The 21,086-nt window shown below is 29.9% G+C and overlaps 4 protein-coding genes across 4 annotated transcripts; all 4 read right to left on the bottom strand.

Annotated features, from left to right (window-relative positions):
* Positions 1-279: 279 nt before the first annotated feature.
* Positions 280-2,150, bottom strand: LOC101504153 (uncharacterized). The gene is made up of 2 exons (XM_004515890.4): positions 1,788-2,150; positions 280-1,016 (listed from the first exon to the last, which is right to left on the bottom strand). The coding sequence occupies exons 1-2, from the start codon at positions 1,923-1,925 to the stop codon at positions 813-815; spliced, it is 342 nt and encodes a 113-aa protein (XP_004515947.1). The 5' UTR covers positions 1,926-2,150; the 3' UTR covers positions 280-812.
* A 1,992-nt stretch (positions 2,151-4,142) lies between these two features.
* On the bottom strand, positions 4,143-5,991 carry LOC101503839 (protein MIZU-KUSSEI 1). The gene has a single exon (XM_004515889.4). The coding sequence runs from the start codon at positions 5,252-5,254 to the stop codon at positions 4,526-4,528; it is 729 nt and encodes a 242-aa protein (XP_004515946.1). The 5' UTR covers positions 5,255-5,991; the 3' UTR covers positions 4,143-4,525.
* Positions 5,992-6,050: 59 nt separating this feature from the next.
* On the bottom strand, positions 6,051-9,965 carry LOC101503503 (protein NRT1/ PTR FAMILY 2.8-like). The gene is made up of 3 exons (XM_004515888.4): positions 9,777-9,965; positions 9,437-9,654; positions 6,051-8,066 (listed from the first exon to the last, which is right to left on the bottom strand). Exons 1-3 carry the CDS (start codon positions 9,880-9,882, stop codon positions 6,639-6,641), a joined length of 1,752 nt encoding a protein of 583 aa, XP_004515945.1. The 5' UTR covers positions 9,883-9,965; the 3' UTR covers positions 6,051-6,638.
* A 4,437-nt stretch (positions 9,966-14,402) lies between these two features.
* On the bottom strand, positions 14,403-18,177 carry LOC101503183 (protein RETICULATA, chloroplastic). Its single transcript, XM_004515887.4, has 8 exons — positions 18,038-18,177; positions 17,064-17,811; positions 16,834-16,932; positions 16,424-16,644; positions 16,240-16,309; positions 16,083-16,162; positions 15,837-15,901; positions 14,403-14,856 (listed from the first exon to the last, which is right to left on the bottom strand). Exons 2-8 carry the CDS (start codon positions 17,661-17,663, stop codon positions 14,663-14,665), a joined length of 1,329 nt encoding a protein of 442 aa, XP_004515944.1. The 5' UTR covers positions 17,664-17,811; positions 18,038-18,177; the 3' UTR covers positions 14,403-14,662.
* Positions 18,178-21,086: the final 2,909 nt, after the last annotated feature.

The raw sequence follows: 21,086 nt of genomic DNA, 5'->3' as shown, positions 1-21,086 counted from the left end.
AACCATGATCCATGACCACCAACTGCAATTTAAACTCTGCGGGTAAGCATCAAACTCATTCAAATTTAGCTATTCTCATGATTGCATTGTTGAACATATATAGAAAGAATCTTTCATCATACATGTAGAAGATTATATATATTTTTTTTCTCAAAAAGCAGTCAACAAAGTAATATTATTGGCTACAAAAGAACATGAATAAATAAATAAAATTCTTACTAAGATATTGCAAACATTAATCATTTCTTCATTGGTCCCAAATATCACTAGAAGAATATATTTCTCAACTTTAAAAACTATAAATTTCCAAGCCCAAAGGTATGGTTACACTCAACTCAATCCAATCTAGTACAAACATTTTATCAATGTATTATTGATTTTGTTGTTTCCTCTATTGCCATTGATTTGCATGTTCTTGGAAGAGTTAATTAGTATTGGTTCAGGATTTGGTAATCTGCATCCTGAGGTTTAAAATAACGAGTTTATTATATTTAATCTTTGGAATGCAGATTACCCCTTCCTTATGTTATGACCAATCTGCCTATGAATAATAAACCTTTACATTGCTACACACGTAACAAGGTACACTATATTTATTCATCAATGCGTCCTTATATCAACAATAGTAAATTAAAGTTACCTAACTTTTGAGTTTTAAATTATCTTATCCTAGGCACACATATAAGAGCCACTGCAATTTTTTTTGTTAGTCCTTTAATGACTTTTTCTTGAAATATTAATATTACCTATGTTTATCATAGGTAAATTAGGAATATCCAACTTAGTTTCTATACATACTCAGATTTTAGAATTTATGAATCTTCGTTTCCTGCTTTTTGCAGAACTCCAATAGCTTCTTCCTTCCTTTCTGTGAAGTCCTTCCCATCTTTGAAGATAAGAAATTCCATCATCTCAACTCGAAAGAATATGAAACTTCCACATAAATGTGTAATGCAAGATCCAAAGTCATTTCCCACCACACAGTTCCATGCAGGTCCATATGTTTCATCAAGTTTCTGTCCAAACAAGTTAATTAACAGAGATAGTTTCCTAGGAGAAAGATTCAATCCATATACATATAACATTATAATAAAGTATTAATTTTACTAGTTTAATGACCAAAACAATATCAATGTAAAATAGTTTTACACTAATATTTAATGAAATATTACAATTTCCAAATAACTCAAAAGTACATTGGTGTGGCAAAATATTGAATTCTAATGTAAAATTATTTTATATGTGATGTTTAATTCTTAACTTCTTTACACTTCACTTCATTTAATTTTATTCTACTTCATTTATTCCTTTTTAAGCCTCTCTACAAACTTTTGCTTTTAATACATTCTCCAACATAAGTGGATAATGGTTTTTCTCTTCTTGCCTTGCAAGTTTTTGTGGCCAGTATTTGAGGAAAACAGACACATACATATCTCTTTATTTTATTTTATTTTATTTTAAAAAAAAATGTATATTTCAAAGGAAAAAGTATAGGGATAAGGCTCTGTTTCATTTTTAGGGAATCACAGGAATATTAAATTACAAATTGCTAGAAGCAAAAATCCTAATTATATAATTTTAATATATGTTGCATCCATTATTGTGTGTAAATCTTTATCTTTCTGTTTTTACAAAATTGTGAGTACATCCAACTACAAATGAATTATATTTCATAAAAGTAAGAACACTTTATCTAAAAAATATTACATGCTTTTAATCACTATTCTTTTTCATTTTAAAAAATTTAATAAAAACATTGATTATATATGGGATATTGTAAGATAGACCTGTTTGATGAAATGAGCAATGCTCTGACAATCAGAAACTTCATGTGCATCAAGAGCTTGATGAGCTAACTCCATGACATAGTTCTGCATCACCTCTGGCATGTCTGTCTCTCGCACTACAGCTTTTCCTTCCAACATCTTTAACTTGCTGATTGATATTTATAACTTTAATAAAGCAATTTGCTCAAATTGACAGACAAAATTAATGCAGCAGAGGATTGTGTTTAGTGGCAATAACATATATAGCCTGTCATGTGAAAACCAGATGAAGCACACTGCTAAAACATATTTTAAGTGGTCAAGATTTTGAGACTGATAAAATTAAATATTCCCATTTCAATTTTTTTTTCTATGTTTCGAATCGGATTGGTCTCTAAAATATCTTCACTTATACTTTTTCATTATAGATAACTAGGTGAAGGACAAAAACTAATGACAATTTTTATGATAGTCTTTAAAAAAAGACTATATTCCTACTCTTAATTTTTTAATTAATAGATGTATTAATTTTTTATACATTAGTATTATATATTATATATTAAGTTGATTATATTATTTATATCGATATATTTTTTTATTTAATTTAATTCCTTAAATTTAATTTTTTTTTATTTTAATTAAAATTAAAATCATTATCAATTCAAAAGTTTAAAACTAATTTTCTTCTTCTCGCAAAATCACTAGTTTTCATTGGTTGTCCTTCCACCATCGTGACAAGAACTCTCTTATGTTTTTCTACCACCGCGAAAAGATCTCTCCTCTATCTCACTCTCAATTCGTTCGTGTTTGCATTATTGTCGTTTTAGTGTCGTCGACTATGCGCTTTCGTTTCCAACTTTCTTAGTGAAAAATGGTGGAGAAAGACGGGAAGAATGGCAAATAAACGGTGCGGTGGAGAGATAATAGTCGAAGCCAAAAAACTTCATTATTTTTTTATATAGTTTAATAAATAAATATTAATTATTTTAAAATAGAATAAAAATAGGTGGTTTAATTTGATATTCCCAAAATATATTAGTTTTCAATTGTACCATAAAACTCCCCAAAACTAAAATGTGTATATGTGGATATTTTTTTATTGTAATTTGTTATATATATTATGTTTATTATATAATTTTTGTTTTTTCTTTTTTGGTTTTATAATATATATATATATATATATAAAAGTTGCCTAAATTTCAATGTTAATATTGTATATTTTAATTTTAAATTTAAATTTAGAAAAATTATGCCCTTAAGAGTTAAATTTATTGAGAAAAAATGTCCATCAAAATTACCGGTTACTTTTATATTTTTTTAAGACTTAAATATATTTTTAGTCTCTATAAAATTGTGGTATTTTAAGTTTAGTCTTTAAAACAATGTATTCACTTTTAATTTCTATTTTAATTTTATAGGAATTTTTTAGGAACTAAAAGTATCAACTTTTTATAAATATTTAAAAAATTAAAAATTAAAAAAAAGTGAGAAAAATATATATAAATTTAAAAGTTAAAATAAAATTTTAAAATTTTATAGAATTATAAACTTATTTTACTTTTATTTTTATTTTTGAAGGATACTTTTGTATTTTTTTATGAAAGTACTTCTTTTATTTTTTAAGGATACTTGTATACTTATTATATTCTAGATTAAATTCGGTATTTATATCATATGGGGATGGTTCGATCCAGACAGTGATAACAAAAATGTCTATTTTGACTGGCAAGTATTTCCATGCATACAGTTCAACTCAATGAGTTTTCAAAAAAAAAAAAAAATTGTCGTGTATTTAAATTCTTGTGCTAATTAATTAACACCAATTGCAAAGATTTTTTAGTTGAACCAAGTTGGGCTGCTGATGTTTCATTATTATTTGCTAAACTTACCCCCCATCCCCCCCACCTCACAAAAATGCAGGCTTGTTTATCTTCCTTAAAAGGACTGGTCCCAAATTGCATGGATAAAGAGTCTATCATACACATATAAGGATCTGTAAGCTTGAGAAGATTCCAATCAAAAGTAAATATATGGACACAAATGCTAGTATGCCCCATCTTGATTGAGACCACAGGTACAACTAAAAAGAATGGTTCTCCCACGTCTAAAGCACTTAATCCAGAGGATTAGCGGGTATTTTTCCACTATATTATACAAATACACCTAGTAAACTAATCCAGATTTGGACTACTCGCAACAAACAAAATGATACCAAGACATAGTGAAAATAAAATTATATTCAACTTGTCCTCAAAAAGATTGACACCGAGTAATTTAAAACATTTTCAAATATTCCAAATTCTAACAAAAAAATACATTTCCACTATATCCCCAAATCATAGATCTATCTATAGTACAGTAGTTAATGAAAAGAAATCCTAATGAATCAAATCAAACATTATCAATTCAAATTTCTAAAAACCAACAAATAAAAAAGCCATATAAAGATTCCAAGAAAATACTCTGGTCTCTTAAATCCAGTTACAATATTATAGACAAAAGTGAAAAAGAATACAATGTACGTCAGTGATGAGATTAGCCTTAGAAGAACCCATCAACTTTACACAGTTCACTCACGTGGAAACAACACCACAATTCTCAAAAAAATTGAAAATCCCAACACATTCAAAAATCAAGAAGCCAAAAAATAACCCAAAAATTTATCTGTACCAGAAAATTCCCCTTTGAAAATAAGTTAAAATTACAAAATTAAAAATAAAATAAAAATGTTTAATCTTCGCAAAGATTATTTACTGTGCTCAACGATTCACCCCGAGTCGGGATCGGAGCAAGAAAACACTGAGTTCCTGACCCGTGGACTCGTCCGGGTTAATAAGATGAAACGACTCGGAATCAGCATTTCCCACAACATGTTCGAAGTTAGCACGCATATACATAAGCTCCTCAGAACCCGACCCGAACCCAGAAGGTATAACACCGGCTCCGACGGTGACACACTGCATAGTTTGGAGGATTGTTCGGACGCGATCTCCGGCGCGGCGGCGAGTGGCGAATCCGTTTTTACGGCCGTTACAGAAGGCGGTCCAGAGAGGGACGGAACGGAGGGGGCAGTTAGAGAAAGCGGGATTGTCGGACGAAGTGCAGCATTCGAGTGCGATACGGACGAGCCCGTTCCGCATTTCACGGACGAGGTTGTTAGTAGAGAGAGGGAGTTCGAGGAGGAGGGATGGTTTGGGGGTCAGACGATCGTGCTGGACGCAGAACCAAACGTGGCCTCGACGATTACCGAAGATGGTTCCGATTACCATTGATTTGGAAGGGCGGGGTGGGGCGGTGGTGGAGATTGTGGTTGCTGCGGAGGAGGAGGAGGTGGAGGAGGAAGGGGAGGCTGTTTTGGTTGTTGTTGTTGTGTGGCGGAGGGAGGTGCTTAGGCGTTGTTTCTTGGAAGGGGTGGTGGTTGGTTGTTTGTGGTTGGTGGAAGGGGTGAAACAGGGGAGAAAGAATCGACGGAGAGTGTCGATGGCCATGGTTGTTTATCTGATGGTGACGGAAAGAATGGAATTGTGGGAATGTGTTTCTTGAAGATGGGAAAGAAAGTGTAATTGGAGTGTGGTGTGGTTTTTGTTACTGTGGAAGTGAGGAAGGGGAAGGTTCAGCACGTGCATGTTGGTACGGTTCTTGTGCATGTACCTAGTTTTATACCGAATTTCATATTAAATATAAAAAACATTTAACTTATTTTTTAAAAGGAGAGAGTATTTATGACTAAAAATAATAAAGATAAGAGCTAGCTTTATTGATGGATTACTTTAGTTTGTTGATTTCATGAAACTCACCTGCTCTAATGATGATATGATCCGAGGCAACATGTTATGATTATATGAGAAACCTCCTTCGTAAACATGTTACGAAATTAATGGATTATTTTAGTTCAAAGCGTCTTTAAAGATGGAGATGTTTTCTATTTTTTTATTAAAATTGTTGATTGAAAATCATTCAAAACTTTAAAAAAAAATAAAAGTTTATGGTATTTTTATGGCTCATAATTGAGACAATTTTTATTTAGATTTGAAAAAGATAATATAAGTGCTCAAAATTCAATTTTTTTTTTTTTAAATTAACATTGATCAGATTATTAAGCAACAATCGCTACAGGGTACATTGGACATTTTCTTATTCAATCAATTAATCACATTAGATTCAATTAGCTTTGATCCATAGTGGGAATGTGTATGTATTCCTTTCAATGAAACAATCAAACTTACCGTAACGATGAATATTGGTCATGAACCACCACTATAATTGGTCTAAAATGAATCATTATAATTTTAAATCTCGATTGTTCAGTTGCCAGTTATTTGTACTTGACTAGTTATTCTTTTGGCAGTTCAAACATTCACACAAATAAAACCTATGCCGGTTGCAGCAGTTTAAACCGATGCAATTTGAGTGTAATTTTCTCTGCAAGTATTGTGTGTATCAAGTATTTGTTTTGCTTGTTTATAATTTCTAACATGTTTTTATATATGAAACATATTTATAATTTCTAACATGTTTTTATATATGAAACAACAACAAAACACGATTTCATTTTTTTGAAGAAAATAGAAGTGACAATTTCAAAGGAAAATTATGGGCATACATGGCTTTGTAGTTAGATCTTAATAGTACTAATAATAAGATATTCTTGTACTTTGACACTTCAGTTTTTCCCTTGATAATAAGTACTCTACGAAGCAGATAAGTTATAGAAGGAGATATTAATCTAACTCTATTCTGTTTTTCACTACAGCTACTAAAATAAAACTGGCAGTGGACAAATTTCTAATTCTAACAGTCACAATGGATCTCTTTGCTGCCCCATACAGTCCATACAGTAGAGTGATCCATTGTGACTCCAAAATTTGACTCTTATTGTTGATATTCATTTTCTTCATCTTCTACTTCACCTTGACTTTGTCTTTGAATCACCTCACTGGATAGAAAACGTCGAGCAAAAAACCAAAAGTACAACAAATTCAACCCTCCAAGAACAGCAATAGTGTAGTAATAATACTCAAGCCTATTCTTATTCAAATCATTACCACCTAACCAAGGTGTTCCACCATTCTTCTTAGTCACCCCGATAATAATCTTTATAAGAACATTGCTCAATGAACTAGCAATTGATAAACTTAGAAAAAACACTGCCCCACCTAACGTTTTCATGCTCTCAGGCCAATATGATGTTAATAACTCCATCATAGGAATTGCTGCAAAAGCTTCAACCAAACCAGACAAAGCAAACTGTGGCACAAGCCACCAAATTCTTGTAGATGATTCAAATGTTCCATTTTTCGCAGCACCGCGGCGGTGAATCTCAAATAGTCCTGAAACAACCATGCAAACGATAGATAAAATGATTCCTATTAATAACCTATGTTCAATTGACAACCTTTTATATTTTAAGGTTGTTTTCTTAGTCCAAGGGTCATAGATTTTCTCATAGAGTAGAATCCATAAGGAAAGTGCAATCATAGGTACTAATCCCATCCAAGCTGATGGAACAGTGAAATTTTTTCCAATTGATTTGTCTGTTTGCAATGCCTGTAAAGTACCATAAGAACTTGTTTGTCCCATTGCAAGAAAACATATAATTCCTGCTACCCAAACTGGTAAAGTATTTAATATAGATTTCAATTCTTCCACGTGTTGTAAACTGCATAGCCTCCAACCATCAATTGATTTTCCATTGCTGTCAATTTCACTGCTGTTTGTGATCACACTAGCTTTATCAAAGAATCTGAACCTATTTGTGTGAGCAAGCTTAACATGAATTGATTCTTCTGATGGATCATAAAATGAGAGTTCAGAGTCATTCTTCATATCAACATGGTGTTTCCTAATGGCAGCAACAACTACTTTGGATAAGTCACAAAGGATGCTTCCTTTCGGCTTTAACCGGACGTAAGTGTTGCGTCCGAACAAGAAGATGGTTAGGGAGAAAGCAAAACAAATAGTTGGAATGATGAAACCAAGAAACCAGCTTACATTAGTTTGAATGTAGACAACTAATGTGAGGGCTACCAAAAGAGCTACTGTGAATAAAAAGTACCACCAATTGCAAAAGCTCTCTAATTGAGATCTTCCTTTTTCTGTGGTGATATCAAATTGATCAGCTCCAAAGGCAATGTTACAGGGTCTAAGGCTACTAGAGCCGATTGCAAAAAATCCAAGTCCCACATATAGAACAGCGAGTTGTGTGCTTGTTGGTTTTGTTGGTATGCAATCATAAAGAGTTGAGCAGGGTTGAGGTCTTAATGATGGTACACCAGCACCTAGAGACATGAATCCCATGCCCTGTCACATTGAAGTTCATGTCTTCAATTGTACATCCATAAAGAAGTAACATTTAAAGTAGATAATGTTTTTTGTTTTTTTCATAACCCCCTGCCTCCCAAGAGATAGATAAATCACCGGATCAAACCATTCAAGTTTACACAATTGCACATTTGAATATTTTATAAATAAAATTAAATATATATTTTTAGTCCTTAAAAAAATTATACACTTTAGGTTTCTATTTTAATTTTATAGGAACTTTTTTAGAGATTAAAAGTAAATAAAAAAATAAAAACTAAAAAGTTGATAACTTTTTTTATATGAACTAAAAATAAAATTTTAAAGACTAAATACTTGTTAATCTATAAAATTATGGGTAAAATAATTTTTTTATCATGTTTCGTGTTTAGTCCTCTAAAGATTTTCTTCAAAAAATAGTCCCTTATTAATGTTTTCCTTCGATAAATTTAATTTATGCTATTAAATCAACTCATGTGTACCATTAAATTTTTGAATAATTCTTTGTAGACACAATTAGAACATTTTAATATGAAAAAATTTAGAACTGTTGATGAATTCAATATGAATGTTTAAGCGTCTAAAGATTAAAAAGTCATATTTAATCAATTCCTTATTAAACAATTCTAAACTTTTATACAAAATATTTATATAATGTCCTAAAAATTACTATTAAAAAATCATTCAAAAAGTAGAAAGATATACATAAGTTCACTTAAAAAATAAAAATAAAAATACAATTTATTAATAGCAAACATTTGAATGATTATTATTTAAAGAAAAATTTTAGAGAACTAAAAACAAAAATATGATATATTTATATGAACTAAAAATTTATTTAAATTTAAAATTATTTAATAACTCTTAGTAGGACAACATTTGATGTTTAGTAGAAGAAAACTTCAATGACTTATAACAAAATAGATCATTTTCGAAAGGCAAGTAAAATTTGTCGAATAATTGTTTCACTGAGGTTCTATTTAACTAATACTAATAAGGAATTATGTGCTATTTAGGTATATAGACTTAAAACTTGGATAATAGAATTTAAAAATTAAAATTGTTATGTTGATTAATTATATTTTCAGAAAATTTCACTTGGTATAATTTTATGTGGTATAATTTTATGTGATCATCTGTTTAATTATGTAGAAAAATACTAGAATCATATTATGATTTATTCTTTTGTTTAAGCTGATTTAAATAGAATACAAAATTCTCTTTTTAGAATTCTGGAGAGATTTTAAAAAAATAAAAACAAAATATAACATATTATAAAATAAAAAGTAATCACGAATTCTCCGGCAAATGGCAAAAAAGAAAAAAAAAACAATATTTACAATATTCTGATTATGTTTTTTTATATTTACCAGAAATGAAGCTATGCTGCCAAGGAAGAGCATATTAAACTTTCCAGCATAAGCATCAGCTACATAAGCAGCTACTAATGGAAGAAAATTTGTGAAACCTGACCAAATGTTGAAAACCTCAACTGAAAATGTAGTATCCATGTTGTATTGTGTATGCATGTACACAACCAAGTTAGCTATCAAACTCATAGAAGCCAATTTCTCGAATGTCTCGTTTCCTTCAATAAAAAAAAACACAAAATTTAGATTCATAAATATTAATTCCATTAAAAAATCTTGTAGTAATGATATATCAAGAAAGGAAAAAATAAAATTGTAAAATATTGAAGGGTTTATTTACCAAGAATGTATTTGACAGCCTTCCATCCTCCTATTTTCTTTTTGGTGGAAGAAAAATGAGGAAGGTATGTAAAAGAATCTTCAAAAGAATGGTTCTCATTCATCATCTCGACCACCTACACTTCTTGACCCATAAAGGTTTTAACATATGAAAGGAAAGAACCAAACTATTCCAATTTATAATTTACTTTTCACTTGTTTGTAAAACTACACTTTGTCATTAAATATTTGGAAGGGTTTTATTTTATTTTATTTTATTTTTTACCTATTCTAAAACCCAAAATTTGTTGGACAGATGGATAAATCTCTGAATAGATAACAAACTTTGGAGGTTTTCATGCATGCCGTTATGTTGAATATGGTCTAGTTATAATTTTTTATTTTTTTTATAAAAAGTATGGTTACAATTTTGTTACATAGTGGCAACTGAACCGTTCATTTTTTACTATTTGCATAACCTCTTTGCCATTTTTTCAAATGTGTAATTTTTTTATATAAGTCTAAAGTTAAATTATATATTCAAAGTATAGACCGGAAAACAGTTATACCAATCAGGAACGTGTATATAGTGGGATACTTCTATAATAGTTCTGCTATCTAAATGCGCGGGAACGTGGGCCATGCCCTTGACTATACAAAACAGATTAATGACATAAGCAAACAAACTAGTAAGTTTTTTAGATGGGATCCACTGTGCCACATTATCTTGAAGCAATTCACTCATTTTCTACCGAACGCTGAACTCAACATGATTCAAGTTCTACTATACCACATCACCCTAAATCAACTTATTTATTTTTTACGATTTAACTTTTAAAAAATCATATTATATTTCATTACTTTAATTTATACATTAATATTTAATTTTATTATAACTTAAAATATTAATTTAAATGGAAAAATAAATAAAAAAAGTACGTTAAAAAAAACTTTAATAAACTTCGGTAACAAAAATTGTGAAGAAAAAGTATAAGTAACAAATTGTTTTTATTAATGAGCTAACAATCGTAATTAAAGGAGAAAAAAAAGGGTAATGGTGGTATATTAACTAAAAAAAGGCTAATGGTGGTATATTAACTAAAAAAAGGCTAATGGTGGTATATTAACTAAAAAAAAGCTAATGGTCATAAAATTATTATTATTTAATAAATTAAAAAGAAGTTAACGGCTATAAATTAATAAAGAATGATAAATTTATTATTATTAATAAATTAATAAAAGGTAGCGGTTATAATTATATTATTATTAAATTATGAAAATAAATAGAAAAAAAAAAAAGGTAGCTGCTAAGAAACACCGTTCCTTACAATTTAATAATAATATAATTATAACCGCTACTTTTTATTAATTTATTAATAATAATAAATTTATCATTTTTTATTAATTTATAGCCGTTAACTTCTTTTTAATTTATTAAATAATAATAATTTTGTAACCATTAGCTTTTTTTAGTTAATATACCACCATTAGCCTTTTTTTAGTTAATATACCACCATTACCCTTTTTTTTCTCCTTTAATTACGATTGTTAGCTCATTAATAGAAACAATTTGTTACTCATACTTTTTCTTCACAATTTTTGTTACCGAAGTTTATTAAAGTTTTTTTTAACGTACTTTTTTTATTTATTTTTCCATTTAAATTAATATTTTAAGTTATAATAAAATTAAATATTAATGTATAAATTAAAGTAATGGAATATAATATGATTTTTTAAAAGTTAAACCGTAAAAATTGAATGAGTTGATTTAGGGTGATGTGGCATAGTAAAACTTGAATCAGGTTGAGTTCACGGTTGAAGTAGAAAATGAGTAAATTACTTCAATATAATGTGTCACAGTGGACCCCATCTAAAGAACCCATATTAAGTTCAATGTTGTAGATGCTCTTATAACTTCGAGAAAAAAATGTAGAATAATAAGTTTTTTTTTTTTCATTTTTTTTTCTAGCAATACAATATAGTATTTTTCACTAATACAATATAGACTAAAATTTTAAGTCACGAACAAATCGCCAAAACTAAAAGTTACTATATTTTATTGTAATATTTGATATTTTTCTTTTTTTTTTGTAATAATTATAATTATTTTACGATCAATAAATACTCCACAATTTTTTCTTATTGTTTAGTTTTCATTGCAGTTATGGAATTTTGATCCCTCGGAGACATTTTTCTAACTAGTGAAATTACCGTAGAAATTTTGCTGTGGCCATGACAAGTGATATATGATAATGTGTAACTGTCATGAGCATTTTAAACGAAAATGGGCCAAAACATGTGATATAAATTGAGCAAAATGTCATCATATCATTTATTTGGTCATCATATTATTTTGTTAAATCATCGTATCAATGGTCGCGTCATCGTATTCGTATCCCTTGCCACATCAAGTTTATGTTCCAAGTGCCACATCATCAATTTTATGTTAAGTGCCACTTGTGAACAAAATGTTAGAGATTTAAAGGAATTGAGAATCAAAATCTCATATTTAAAAATGCAGGATCAAAATTTTAATGAGATAAAATAAAAGGACTAAAATTATAATTTAAATAATGATATATTATAATTTTTGGTCATAAGTTTTTAGTTCCTATATTATGTTAGTGATCATTTGAATTCACAACCTCCACCTCTTTTTCATACTTGTTTTAGAGTCTCGTAGTCATTAGAAATTCTCTTTGTAATTAATTTTCAAATAACCCCTTCAGATATTTTACACTATGTTGTTCGCATAGTTCTCTTTGCAGGCAGAAAAACAATATGGATGGTCGCCATAGTCCCTCTTCATTTTTTGTTGAGAAACTACGCCAATATCTCTAACGTTGTTTAAATGATACATACACCCTTTATTTTTTATCGAAAAACTTACACCCACCTTTTTTTCAATTATTCTTAAACGATACTCTCTATAACTCTATTTGATAAAATTAAGTTATAAATAACTTGATAATTGAAAAATTAACTTATAATTGAAAGGTTAACTTATAATTTATACTCCCTCCTATTATTTGTCGTATTTGACCATTTTTAACTGATTAAAAAGATAATAAATGAAATTAAAAAAATAGTAATTTAACTAATTTATCTTTACCAATTATTGGTATATTATCATTACAATTAGGGATGGGAATAGGCTAGGCCGTCCGACAGGGGCCTATGGCCTGGCCTACTTATGGCATGGCCTGACCTGACCTACTTATGGTCTGGCTTGGCCTGGCCTACTTATGGTCTGGTCTGACCTGTTTAATAAAAAGGTCAGACTCAGGCTGTTTTTAAAACCTATTTATATAAATATGTCAGGTTCAGGCTTGTAAAAAAACCTATTAGGCCTGACAGGCCGGCCTATATATATTTTATATGTATTACATTCTCTATTTTTTCTTCTTCTAATTTCCATTGCACTCACTCCAACAAACATGTATGAAAACAACATATTTTTTATAAAAACCGATATTATTTATTTTTTACTTTATATTTTATAAAAACCAATACTATTTATTTGTTATCTTTATATATATTATTAGTATATAAATTTAGAAACACTAATTGTTTATTATTACTGAATATGAGTTTGTTTGAGAGGTAATATTCTGAGTTGTTTGAGAGGATTTGTTTAGAGGTAATATTTTGAGTTGTTTGAGAGGTAATATTCCGAGTTGTTTGAGAGAATTTGTTTAGAGGTAATATTCTGAGTTGTTTGAGAGATAATAATAGGTGCGTTTGTTTCAATAAAAAAATTATTCTTTTAAACCAAAAACTATTTTTTTAGGGTTTAAAAGGTATTTGTTTCATATATATATATATATATATATATATATATTATTACTAAATATGATGTTGCACGAGAGGATTTGTTTGAGAGGTAATGATCGGAGTTTGTTTGAGAGATAATAATGGGTGCGTTTGTTTTAATAAAAAATTTATTCTTTTAAACCAAAAATCATTTTTTAGGGTTTAAAGGGTGTTTTTTCATATTTTTTTTTAAATTATTTTATTAGAAAAATTATTTTTAATGTGAATAAGGCTTTTAAATAGGCTTACAGGTCAGACCATAATAGGCCGTAGGCCAGGCTCAGGCCGAAAAAAAAGCCTGTCATAGGCCGTAGGCCAGGCTTAGGCCTCAAAAATTCATCGTAGGTCAAGCTCAGGCCTTTCAAAGTCTGACCTGGCCTATTCCCACCCCTAATTACAATAACTTGAGGTCGTGATTTTACTAATAAATATTGCAACATAAAGAATAATAATTTGAAAGTGGTATAAATGGTATTAATATATGGTATAATTAAAATTGCATTGAAAATTAAAAATAACAATTATTTTGAAGAAAAACATTTTTTTTTTTTTTTTTTTGCATTTGGGACGGAGGGAGTAGTTGATAGATATAGCAGAAATGCTACCAGATGATTTTTAATTTTTGTTGGGTAGTAGATCTTGACCCAACCCAATCACCTAAGCTAATAGGGTAGCTGCTAACAAACTAGCCTTGTATAAAAAAGAGGGGGTAAAATTGAGTAAAACAAAAAGTACTGAAACCATTTACTATGACTCAGTCTATACATGTTAATTAATCACTGAATTTGCACATTTTCAGTTTTTTGTCAGAATTTATTTGGTTGTCCACAGAACAGAACACAGCAACATGTACTTACTATAAATGATTCTTAATAGTACCGAAGTAACTTGATCATTAAGGTTAATTATTACGAAACCAGAGGGAAAAATGCTCATCCTCTAAATTATTGCCTAAAATCAATCTAAATGAAACCATGCAACCTTAACCTTTGGTCATTAATAGGTCCATGAACATGAGGTATAAATTAATTAAGCCTCTAAGAAAAACATATGACTAGAATATTACACCTACAATACAAAACAAGATTAAAGCAACTATTGCACTCCACTCCACCTAGCCCAGTCAACAAACTGCATGCCACCATAAACGTTGTTGGCGAAACGCACACCGACTGTGAAAGCCAGGGCAACTGGTGGAACCTGCTTTGCCATTGGCGATGCTTCTACCAAACGTTCTAGTCCATTTACAATCTGGTATCGCGTGTTAGAAGATACGGCAAGGAACACACCTGCATTACACGTCACAGACAGGAACAAAATACATGTCAAGTTGGTCTGTCGAATCTATATAGTATCGACACTTTAGATTGAAGTTGTGTCCGGTGCATGGCAGCATCTGAACACTGACACGACTTTGAGTAATACTCAAAAGTCAAAATAGCAGCGATACCAAAAACAACAAATCAAGCATGAGAAATCTTGGTGATCCACTTTGTACATAAATTGAACCAAAGAAGTGTCTTTGGTATATGGCAACAAAAAATTTAGACTCTGATGTCCATGTTTAACAGATATTCCAATAAGTAAATCTAGTATCATCCACCACACCACTCTAATTGAACCACACAGTCTTAATTAAATAGGTAAATAATAGTTTCTTAACAACAATAATAAATTATCTGTTCAAAGAATATAACTAGTATTCAACAAAATCAGTTCTGAACATAATAAAACACATTTTCCAATAACACTTTGTCTTAATACGGTTGCAATTTATCTTCTAATGCTATGACGAGTATTGACAGACAAGGCAATCAAATTTATTTTCGGAGTGGTGGCGAGCGAAAGTTGGAGTGATCAAAGGTGTTAGTTGGAGTGATGGCTGATGGTATTTTGTCTTGTTCGGCGGTAACCAAAGTGGTAGCCAACGACTACTGGCGGTGATGTGTTAGAGTTAAAACAAAAACAATAATTATAAAAATTAATTTGTCGTTTTAAGATAATAGGAGAAATCTATTTTCAAATTAAAGGAAAAATCAACTTAACCCTATTTTACCCGAACAGGTTTTGTTATCAAAGTTAACTTTGAAAACCAAAAGCTCAAAACCACCTCGAACGGTTCCTTATTTAATTGATATTGGGTTTATAATTGACAAAACTTTCCTGTTTCCATATAACTCAATGGAAACAAAGGCTTGCACTGTTTTCTAGCAAGATATAGAAGAGAAAGAAATCAAGAAATGACTTTAAACACAGAACAATTTCATACCCCAAAGAGCAGCACTCTTCAAAAGAGGTGGTACAGGTACGTCGTCTTCTGATTTTTTTATGTTCCTGGTAGCAAGAAAATGTGAGATATTAATCACTCTGAAAAATAAGTATCAACTTACAGAATCCTTTTATATTCAAAGATCTACAAGGCTAATTGTCAGATATATGGATGAAAAGTCGGTGTGTCTGAACATAGAGTTACTTTTGTGTGTAAATCATGCAAACTGTATTCAAGAAACCGTACCGCTTTGCAGTCATGATCATGTTTGCAATGCCTTGACCGATAATACCACATCCAAATCCAACAGCTCCATACATCATACCCTGGAAATTGAAATAAACATTAAAATGAAACCTCCCATAATTTGGTTGACTAGCAAAACGAACTTTGCATTCATTACCTTGAAGAAGTATGTTCCTAGTCTCTGCTGTACAGAAAATCTGCATCCTGGTCTTTCAGCTTCAAATACACTGCACAATGCGAGCGAATTAGAATATTAGAGAAAACATGCCTCAGACTCTAAAGAGACACAACAGCAATTAGGACATGAAAAGAAAGGCCCTTTTTATGGCATGATGATTGACCTGCTAGGCAAAGCTGCATAAGCTTTCTGCATACTACCAAGGAATCCCCTAGATATCGACGGTTTTCCAATTCGTGCATAAGGTGCCAACATTCCTACCAAAGCAACATTAACAACCAACCCAACAAGAAGATCCGCAACATACAACTCGAATTCATTCCAAAAGTCTTTGCCTCTCTTTTGATATTCAGCAACAGTAGCACAACAAGAATCAATTACGATCTGCATATCATGAGAGAAAACTAACATAAATATTTTTCATATATCCAAAATTTTCCAACTAGGCCAACATTGCATCAACGATTTTCACAGATAGCAGAATGCAATCTCAATTCTTGATTTATGAAGTGCCACCATTAAAAAAATTAAAAAGTATAAATTAAGATTACAAATAAGACAATCCAAACAGACCTCTGAGCCAATTTTGAAAAGAAATGCTGGATCAGCCAGCATTCGGTTGCGAAGGATAGAGCATGATCTCATAGCAAATCCTAAAGGCCAAAAAGATCCCTGCAATTTAAATATCATAAACAACAAAATTAAAGTCCAAGGTAATGACCATATTGTTTTGCACAAGAGCATGCACTTTTCAATACACAATGATTACAATGAAAGAAATGGGAAACATCTCAAAACTGTACCTCTAAATCCAAATATCTAAGAAGAAGCAACTTTGGGATTCCAACACTCTTAGCAGCCTCCAACATGTCAAAAGGAAGAGTAACGCCACGTGCCTCCGTCTCTCTCAATACCTCATCATATTTCAACATCGGCCCGAATTCCCCTTCTTCTTTATCGTCATCATCATCACCACCATCACTCCTATCTCCCGCTCCACCATTTCCAAAGCTCCCATTACCACCACTACCATCAAACAAAACTCCATTATTATCATTTCCATCAGTCTTTGAATCCGGCTCACTATCCCAATTTTTTTGTTCTTTTCCCACTACACAATCACCTCCCCCTTCCGATAATTCCACTGTTGTTGCAGCAGGCTGCGATTCAGCAGGCGGCTGCGACATACACATAATTAAAAACGTTTGTTTCTTCTGTATAGACACATATGATCCACCACACTTGTTCACACAAATAGCTGGAAATGCAGCCTCCTTCAACAACACACTCCTAAAACTCAAACTACTAAAACTTGAATATTGATTTACATTCTTCCGCAAAACAATTTCTTTTCCTACACAGACACCATGGGCCACCCCAAAATTTGAAGAACAACCCGCCATTGTCCTAAAAATTGTAACTTTTCTCACCTCAAAACTACTCCAAAATAAAAAAGTCTCACCAATTCTTAGTAAATAACCAAGAGAAAATTATCTATCACCAGCTCAACAAGTCAGAAAGGAACTAAACAGATCAAACCCCAAAATATATCTGCAAGAGACAAGGAATCAAACAAAAACATTCATCATTGAAACAAACAAATGCATGCATCTGGTAATAATGTGAAAATCAACTAAAAATCTCAAAAATGTAATTTTTTTTTTTTTTTTGACATGAAGTTAAGTAAAACAGCTGAGGAAATGAAAGTGAGGTAGAAAATGAAAAAGGGGGTAGCAAGAAAAGGGTTTATTAGGGGAGGGAGAAGAAAAAGGTGTACCTTGTTGGGGAAAAGAACACACAATAGCAGTGAGGTTAGTGATCTAGAGTCATGAAACAGCAAGTGGGGTTAAATGCGGCGAAGTGAGAGTGATACTGTGTTTCAATTTGGGTTATATAGATTGAAATTTCGTTCCATTTTCTGGAGCAATAATTGATACAATAACACACAAGAAAACAAAACACAAACAAATGGGATATATCTATCTATATCGTATGTGGGTCGCGTGGGATATTTATTTAAGATTGTGTTTTAGCTTTTCACGTTTATTTGTGGGTACAAATTAGTAATCAAACACACGGTACCCATCACGCCATGTGTATTAACCCTTCCTAATTGCGACTATTAATAATTTGTTTGTTAATTTAATTGAAGATTCGGGAGAATATAAATTCTTGATCAAATCTTATTTATTTTTTAGTCATATTTTTTGTAAATTAGAACGGTTAAAACTAAAAACACATATTTATATTTAATGAAACATATACTTTTTTTGTATTTGTTTATGAAAGAAAAGAGGCAAGACCCCCAAAATAGAGACTTACAAATTTTCCCTAAAAAAAAAGCAAAACTAGAAACATTATCAAAACCCAAATTAGCCATATCAAGACTAAGACCGAATTTTGCAAAAGAATCTAAAATGTGATTAGTTTCACGTGGAATATAATGCACTTTGAACCTTAACAATTTGGAGAGGAGACCACAAGATTTATCAACCAAAGTGAAGCATAAATATTAAATAACATCAGGTACTCCCAACATCAATTAACCTAACAACCTCCAAAACATCAAATTCAATAATAAAGCTACAGATATTATTACTAAATACTAGCTCGAGACTTTTTATTAATGCTCACATTTCCAACATCAGGCAAGACAACAAGCAAACAAATGTCATAATTTTTACTAAATTACTTTTTATAATTAAATTTGAGAATTTGATTAATCAAACATATAATTCTTAGGTTTAAATATATATTTGATTCATGTAAATATACCATCTTTTTATTTTTGTCTTGTAAATTTTTTGTTTAGATTTTGTTTAGGTAGAATCATATACGATTGACTTTAGTCTCTAATATCAAATCAACGTAAAAAAATGAGTAGTGTTTCAAAAATTCCTAAACTTCTTTTTTAATTTGTATTCATATTTTTTTTATAAAATAACACTAATTATTAAATAAATAATAAATAATTTTTTAATTAATAATATAAAATATTTTAATTTTTAATATATCATAAAAAATAATGTGTTAGTGTGTATTTATAACTCACGTGCCATGGTAGTTCTCAACTATTTGTTAGGGGTCAAAACTAATTATTTCGAATTTTATGGAAACTAAATCAAAAAAGAAATTTATCAAAATTAAAATAAAAAATAAAAGTATTTATAAAAATCAAAGACATATTAAACTTACTTCTTATAAATGAAATATTAAACACTAAGAATACAACTTTATATATATATATATATATATATATATGAAAGTGCACGTTAACATCTTTGCATTTGTAACAGATTGGAAGGTTGGAATTTGCATGTCTTTCCAATTGATCAAATATAAAATGAACGGAAGTTATATAATAAAAAAGAGGATAAAAGTGTTATAAATACAATCTATCATTCAAACAATATTAGAGCTTTGAGGCTTTTGCTTTTAAATTTTTTTTCTCGTAATAATCTGTTTAATAAAAATGAAACTAAACCTATTAATTTAAATAGATTAGACTCAAATTTATAAAAAAAATCTACTAAATCTTATAAATCGGCATATATATATATATATATATATATATATTATTAATATTAGTATTTGTTATTTTAAATTTACTAATTATGGGTTCATTTTGTTTCTTTGTTTTCTGATAAGAAAGGTTGTTGCAAATTTACTAATTATAATTTTATTAAATTTAGTTATAATTTTATTAGTTTTCCTTATATATAAAGGGCTAGTTTAGACTATTTAAAAAAATATAAAATCTCTTATTTAAATATTTTAATGTAAAATAAAATTTCAAATCAAGATAGACTTTTAAAAATATCATGGTAGGCTTTTCAAAATCTAACATAACCTCACATATTCCCACTCTTAGATATAATATATCACTTTATATTTTTATACGAAATATATTAGTTTATATATATATATATATATACACACACTCTTGTAACAACTAGCATGTAGGGATGAGAATAGGTTAGGTCGTCCGTTACGGGCCTATGGTCTGGTCGGGTCTGACCTGACCTATTTAATAAGAAGGCTAGGCTCAGACTATTTATTTAAATAGGTCAGACTCAGACTTATTTCCTATTTTAAATTCTATCAATTATGCAATCACTCGGTAGTCATTCAATATTCGGTAGTCATTCCATATTTGGTAGTCGTTCCATATTCGGTATTCATTCAATTAGTCAATCACTCAGTAGTCGTTCCATATTTGTTTGAGATATAATAATTGGTGCATTTGTTTCAGAAAAAAATTTATTCTTTGAAACCAAAAATCATGTTTTAGGGTTTAAATGATGTTTGTTTTTCAGATTTTTTTAAAATTATTTTGTTAGAAAAATTCTTTTTTGTTTAATATATATAGATATGTACATTGATATTGGTATGTGGAGAGCATCATATGGTATAAGAGAGCATTTAAATGTTTTAATATGAATAATGCTTTTAAATAGGTTTCCAGGCTAGACCAGACTTTTAAAAAGGTCAGACCAAACCGGAAAAAAAGCCTATGATAGGCCGTATGCCAGTATTAGGCCTAAAAAATTAATTGTAAGTCAGACTCAGACATTTCAAAATCTGGTCTAGTTTGGCATATTTCAACCCCTACTAGCACGTAAGTTAGACAATGAATATAGTTTAACGTGATTTTAAACATATTCTAATGTTTTAATTTGATTTGATCGAAACCAATTTTTAATTTTAATTGTCCTTGTCATGCTCCGTGATTTTGATTTCATATCATATGATTTAATAAAAATATATAAGCATATATTAGTATATTATTGGATATGAGTAGTCTCTAATTAATATATATATATATA

Source organism: Cicer arietinum, chromosome 3, assembly GCF_000331145.2.
Source record: "Cicer arietinum cultivar CDC Frontier isolate Library 1 chromosome 3, Cicar.CDCFrontier_v2.0, whole genome shotgun sequence".
Classification (NCBI taxonomy): Eukaryota; Viridiplantae; Streptophyta; class Magnoliopsida; order Fabales; family Fabaceae; genus Cicer; species Cicer arietinum.
This window is presented reverse-complemented; position numbering and strand designations above follow the sequence as displayed.